Source organism: Vigna unguiculata, chromosome 2, assembly GCF_004118075.2.
Source record: "Vigna unguiculata cultivar IT97K-499-35 chromosome 2, ASM411807v1, whole genome shotgun sequence".
NCBI classification, from domain to species: Eukaryota; Viridiplantae; Streptophyta; class Magnoliopsida; order Fabales; family Fabaceae; genus Vigna; species Vigna unguiculata.
Window position 1 is genome coordinate 1,461,784 of NC_040280.1, and position 6,538 is coordinate 1,468,321.

The 6,538-nt window shown below is 32.3% G+C and overlaps 1 protein-coding gene across 3 annotated transcripts; it reads left to right on the top strand.

Moving 5' to 3' along the window:
• The first annotated feature begins 1,171 nt into the window (after positions 1–1,171).
• Positions 1,172–3,702, top strand: LOC114173130 (BTB/POZ domain-containing protein At3g19850-like). 3 transcript variants are annotated; one of them, XM_028057360.1, is made up of 4 exons: positions 1,172–1,193; positions 1,286–1,359; positions 1,486–2,643; positions 3,133–3,702. In XM_028057360.1, the coding sequence occupies exons 2-4, from the start codon at positions 1,297–1,299 to the stop codon at positions 3,463–3,465; spliced, it is 1,554 nt and encodes a 517-aa protein (XP_027913161.1). In that variant the 5' UTR covers positions 1,172–1,193; positions 1,286–1,296; the 3' UTR covers positions 3,466–3,702. The 3 variants fall into 3 exon arrangements, with proteins under 3 accessions (XP_027913161.1, XP_027913162.1, XP_027913160.1); XM_028057361.1 differs by lacking the exon at positions 1,172–1,193 and having other exon boundaries at positions 1,206–1,359; positions 1,486–2,493; positions 2,570–2,643; positions 3,133–3,406; XM_028057359.1 differs by lacking the exon at positions 1,172–1,193 and having other exon boundaries at positions 1,206–1,359.
• Positions 3,703–6,538: the final 2,836 nt, after the last annotated feature.

The following is a 6,538-nucleotide window of genomic DNA, read 5'->3' on the forward strand; positions in this document are numbered from 1 at the left end:
CAATTTATTGGTGTGAGCAGATGTAGAAACCCTTGGTAGAACTCAGGATGGTGAAGATGTTGCTGTGTAGAGTGGTCCCCATGGTCTAGGTTGTGGCTCACTGTTGAGCCACTCTTTGAAGAACTCTTGTTTATTTAGATTCCTTGCTCTATGAGCAATCTTTTGTAAAACAATAGTACCCTTGTGTCCTTTTTATGGCAATTGTGGTGTGCCTAAGCTTTTATTCCAAGTATACTATAGATAACTGTAATAGTCAGTACATGTATGCTTCATGATATGTACTCTTTTACATTATAATTATATGATGCTTAATTTTTAGTAAATTACTCTATTTAAAATGGGATGTCACAAATATTATCTTTTATCTGTAATAATAAACAAATACATAATAAACATTCATCACCATACTAATAAACAAATGATGTGTTAAAAAAGATGGTCAAATATTATTATTATTATTATTATTATTATTATTATTAATATTATAGATATAAATATATATGAATTCAATATTTTTTTTCTTAATAGAATATTGTTAAGTGAAATTTTATAAAAGGTAAATCTATTTACAACAATATACTTAATATATGATATTATGTAGTTTAATGGATAAAACTAGAAAAATAAATATATATAAAATTAGGAAGAGTTTATATACCTTTTATAATACAATTTTTGGTGTGCATGGAATTAAGAATTTTAATCTTCAACGTGACCTATCCCTTGTATAAGAGATAAGGTTATTTATCATGTAAGTTAAAAAATCATTTTTCTTAAAAAAAAATTGTGATGAAAGTAGTTTATTTTCTCTTTGATCAAGAAATAATAATGGATCTAAGGGTCCACAAGTAATGTTCATGTTCACATGTTGAGAAAGTACATCCCTCAAGTAAATCCAAATTCCAAAGCCAACTCATGCATACGTGACACAGCTGAAAACTATTTAACAAAATGCTTTGGGTTACACTTCTTGACCTTCTGACTCTGTCAGACAAAACTTCACAGACACCGTTGCTGTTGATGTTTTCTACAGCAAAACATCATTGTCATTTTCTTTCGAAATCTATCTTATTTTCTGAGATACCCAACTTGTTCTTGCAAGAGGACAAATTTACCCACAAAAAACATTACAATAATGAAGCACCCTCTTCCATATTAAAATAATGAAACTTCACATTAGCCACGAGAATAGGGTAAGATACTAAGATTCTCCTATATATAATATATATAATCATTCCTTTTCTATTTTGGTAAAATACAAGTTTCATCGGTTTGGTCAATGCAGAGGTAGCAGTTATGCCGAAGCACAGTGACTTGCAAATCCACATTAATGATGAAGAAACATTTGTTTTGGACAAGGTACTCAAGGAATTCAGTATTGGTTTCCTTTTCTTAGTGGTTTATTCTATTACAATGTTAGAAGATTCAGGATGCGAAATCCAATGTCTCATAATGTGAATTAATCAAATTTCATTTATTTTGCAGAAGTTCATATCAAAATACTGTGGAAGAATGAAAAAAATGTTGAACCATGAGAAGAGAATGTGCCACAGCAAGACGCTGAGCATTGAAATCAATGATTTCCCAGGAGGGTCAGAAGGGTTTGAGCTGGTTTTAAGATTCTGCTACAACAATGGCAAAATTTCCATCACTGTCTCGAACGTGCTTCTCCTCCATTGTTGTGCCCTTTTTCTAGGAATGACTGAGGAGGTTTTCAGCAGCAATCTCTTGCAGCAAACAGAAATCTTTCTTCGGGGAATCTACTACTGGACATGGAATGAACTAATTGTGAGTCTCAAGAACTGTGAACTATTTCATACATATGCAGATAACTGTGGTCTGTTAGAGAATATTATTGGGGCACTCTTGGCAAAAATGGATCAAAATTTTGAGGGAAACCTTTTCATCTCCTCATCTTCATCATCCCCATCATCTCCTGAGAGCAATTATGCCAAGACATTTTCTTGTTCAACACAAGATACTCTCAAGACAGTAAAATCAAGTTTGGCAAACAAAGAATGGTGGTTTGAGGATTTGGCCACTTTACCCCCAAAGATCATTGAGAAGATTCTTCAGATTATTGGAGCTTACAAAACAGACAACAACAACCCAATTCTCACAAGATTTCTTCTTCATTATCTGAAAAAAGTGACCCAAACAGAAGAGATTAATTGCCACAACAGTGTTGATTATGCTGGTCTTGCAGAAACAGCTGTCTGTGGGATCACATTTGCTGGTAACAAGAGTTTTTCTTGTAGAGTCCTTTTTTGGGTACTAAGGATTGTATCAAGATTTGGGATGAGAAGAGATTGCAGAATTCAAATTGAGAAATTGATTGGTGGGGTGCTTGATCAAGCAACCTTGGATGATCTACTTGTCTCTGGGCACCACATGGGACTATCTTATGATGTAACATCTGTTGCAAGATTGATTAAACAATTTGTTTATATAAATGGCTCTGATGGAGAAGAGTGTGCAGAGAAGTTGAAAAAAGTTGGTAGATTAGTTGACAAGTATTTGATAGAGATATCCCCTGATCCGAACCTGAAAGTTACTAACTTTCTTGCAGTTGCAGAATCTTTACCTGGTTCTGCTAGGAACTGCTTCGATGGAGTTTACAGAGCCATTGACATTTATCTTCAGGTGAATATCAGACCCTTTTAATGTACTATAGTTGTTGTTACAGTTCATTATCTTTCTATAAGAATTCTGAAATTTCTGAAACAAAATAAAAACAAAAGGATAAGGGAAGTGACCTTTCAAATGTTGGCTTCACTAAAAAAAAAATCTGTTACTTATTATCTGGAATTGTGACAAATTTTGGCCGTATTATAATAAATGTATTGTTGTTCTCATCCTGGGGCAAACCACAAAGCTTTTAGTGCAAAAACTAAAATGTATTTTTCTCTAAAATAATCTGGAGAACATTCTGGTAAATTTTTCATCATGTGTTTATAGACCAAAAAGATTAACCATATAATTTGTTTATATAAAAAATTTTACACCACACTTTAATCTAATTTCCAATGTCCTTGATAGAATTTCACGCAGCAAGGTTTTGTTTTCCCATAATGTTTAATTTCCACAATTATATTAAACTGTCTCATTTCTGAAAATAACTGTGAATTGCAGTCTCATCCAATGCTGGCATTTGAGGAAAGGTCAAGATTGTGCAGATGCCTAAATTACAATAAACTCAGTTTTGAAATTTGTAAAGATATTGCAAAGAACCCCAGAATACCTCCAATTATTGCAATGCAGGCTCTTATTTCTCAACAACCCAATGTTCCATCAAGTGACTTAGAAATTCAGGAGAGTGAAATCATTTTGTGCAATGACAAGAAAGATTCATTCTTGGAAGAGAAAGAAGATATGAGACAAAACCTTCAGAGAATGGAACTAAGAGTAAAAGAATTGGAGATATTGTGCAAGGAAATGAAGATTCACATGTCAAAGTTTCACTAGCCATCATCATCCGCAATAATGTCTTAATCTTTTATCTGCCCCAAGATTTTTTTTTTCTTCAAATGTGTGTTTTTTTTCCCTTTAATGGTCTTTCTTCATTGATATTTATTTGATTGTAAAAAATGTTTTTTTTTTTTTTTTGTTTCAGTGGGTGCATATAGTAGAAAGTCAATATTCCACCATTGAATCTCCTTTATACACAATAAATAATGCGATACAAGTATTTGGATTCTCATATACATTTTTCCAATTAGTATTTGGATTCTCATTCATAATAACACCATAACTTATACATATAAACTTTAAAGGAAAGTAAAATACAATAATTGTTTATCTAAAACAATGATAAAATGCATTTGTTGTAAGTTAATATAATTGGACTCATTTAGTCAATCCAACTTATAGAATATACCAAAATTTCTTCAAGGGTCTAATATAATTGTTGGGTTACTTTCATTTATTTTGAAATGAGTTTCAGAACATATTCTAAAATATAAAAATACATTACACAAAATTATACTTTTTACTTCAATACACAAATTTTCTTCCATTATCTCCCATTCATTTTGCAATAGATTTCTTGGAATGTAAAACATAAGTTCTGAATAGCCCATTCCAGAATGAATGAAAGCTGTGGAAACATACGTTAAAATTGGAAGTACTTCCTGCACCTATCGTTTTTCTTCCTGCACCCTTCCAAAATTTATTTTCCAGAACATAAAAACAGTTGTGGAAAATTTTTTCGGACAGCAATCACCCCTTCTTATTAATTTTACGGTAGTTTTTTTCGATGGGGTGGATAAAGAAATGTGATAGCGTGCAGGAAGTAACGGGGTGGATGAAGAAATGTGATAGGGTACAGGAAGTAACACCCTGTTAAAATAGAAAGAAGAAAAAACAAACTCCGAGGAAACCAACTTCATTTGGATCTTGGAAATGAAGACTCTTGACATTGTTTAAGTTCACACCAAACTATATGAATGAGTTTTTTAAAACAAATTTTCAGAACACGCTTTCTGAAACATAAGAGATATGTTGTGGAACAAAGTTCCATAAACAAATTTTTCAAAACACATACATACCTTCTAAAGAGTGGGGCGATGAAGAAAGAAGGTGTAGTTGAAGGCCATGACAGCAGTGACAGTGGCAAAGATGGTGCAACAAGGAGGGTACTTTTGTCTTTTTCCTGTTAATATGGTTGCAGGAAGAAAAAGCCCAGAACTTTCGCAAACTCTCCACCCATACCAAGGTTTTGAGAAAATTCTAAATTTAAATACCTAAATTTGAATGTTATAAATATAACTCATTCAATATTTCACAAAGACAAACTTTTTTACATTTAAAAAAAAATATTTTTAATTTTTAATTTTTTTTTCATTGTTTGATTCTCGTGGTTTCAGAAATAGATGAATTTATACCGGTAGAGAGTATATTTACTAATAAGAGAGGTGTAGTCATTCATTATTATGATTTTCTAATGTTCACTAATTCCAATCTCCAACTAGGGTTCAGATCAAGTCTGAAACTAACGAAGCTTCTTCCTGCATCTCCCAACACTTTATTTCTTTACAAAAAAGACAATATATATTAAATTCTCATTTTGCCGTTCAATTAAAAGTAACTACATTTTTACTTTCTCTAGATGATCTACTCCCAAATTTTTTTCCAATAAATATCGACATCCGGTGTCTTGTTTTATTTTATGGATGTTGATATCTGATACTTTATATTTTTTTTAAGTTTTTACCCGTTCTGAATATTGACATCCGGTATTATATTTTTGGCTTAAATAGTCATTTGGTCCTAGTTTTGGTCGACTTTTTTCACTTTGGTCCTACTTTTGAAAATGTTTTCAATTTGGTCCTACCTTTCGTAATTTTTTTTCAATCAACTCCTTTTCGTTTACTCCGTCTAAATCGTTAACGAAACAGTGGCCAGCGTGGTGATTTTGCATGACGTGGATACTGTTCAGTGACATGTCCTTTTACACTGTCATAGCCCAGATTTTAAATTGAAATTTAGGGTTTGTGTTCATTGTGGTTGTCTTCCATTAAAGTTCAGTTGAAAAGGAATGTCTCGTGGGGCATCTTCATCTTCTTGCAATAGCTGGGTTCACCGAACTTGCAATTCCTGCCATGATGGTTCTAGGGTTTCAGGCTCACCCCCAATTTGCGATTGCGGAGACATTGCAGTGGTGTGCATAGCTAGAACTACAAAGAACTTGGGTAAACAATTTTGGGGTTGTGCGAACTTTAAGGTTTGTTTCCCAGTGTTCGACTTTGGGTGTTTCTTTCACTTTCGGTGTTTCACTTTCATCTTCATGGTTTTTGTGTGTTGTAGAGATGTGGTAAAGATGTGTTGGGATGCAACTTGATGCATTACTAATTAAGGCTTTTAAGCCTTCCATCAAAATATCAGTGATCAAAATCCAGAAATTCTTAAAGTACATCCTGATTTCTCAATAATCACATTCATAATACATAACAAAATATTCCAGAATTTCACAGAGCGGCGAAAAAATCCCCAATTCGACCCCTAAATCCCCAATTCGACATAAACAACCCTAAACCCAATTTAATTCAACTTAAACCCTAAAATGAATCTGCAATTACAATTAAATGGTCAGCACAGTGCAAACAGACACATCACTGAACAGTATCCACGTCACACAAAATCACCACGGTTTCATTAACGATTTAGACGAAGTTAACAAAAATGAGTTGATTGAAAAAAAATTACGAAAGGTAGGACCAAATTGAAAACATTTTCAAAAATAGGACCAAAGTGAAAAAAGTCGACCAAAACTAGGACCAAATGACTATTTAAGCCTATATTTTTTTTTAATCTACGAATGTCGACATCTGATATTTGATTTTGTTATATGAATGTCGACATCAATACACTATTTTTTTTTTCTCGCTATGAATTTGATATTGTATTTTTTTTCAATTTACGATATCCAATTAAATATATATATATATATATATATATATATATAATTTTAATATAGTTAATTGGATATCAATATATATACACATCGACATCTAATATACAAATAAATAATTTTTCTTTC

Coding starts and splice junctions, on each gene's coding strand:
- LOC114173130 (XM_028057360.1), top strand. CDS start 1,297: ATGCCGAAGCACAGTGACTTGCAAATCCACATTAATGATGAAGAAACA. Junction 1,360..1,485: donor AAACATTTGTTTTGGACAAG/GTACTCAAGGAA, acceptor TTTATTTTGCAG/AAGTTCATATCAAAATACTG. Junction 2,644..3,132: donor CCATTGACATTTATCTTCAG/GTGAATATCAGA, acceptor TGTGAATTGCAG/TCTCATCCAATGCTGGCATT.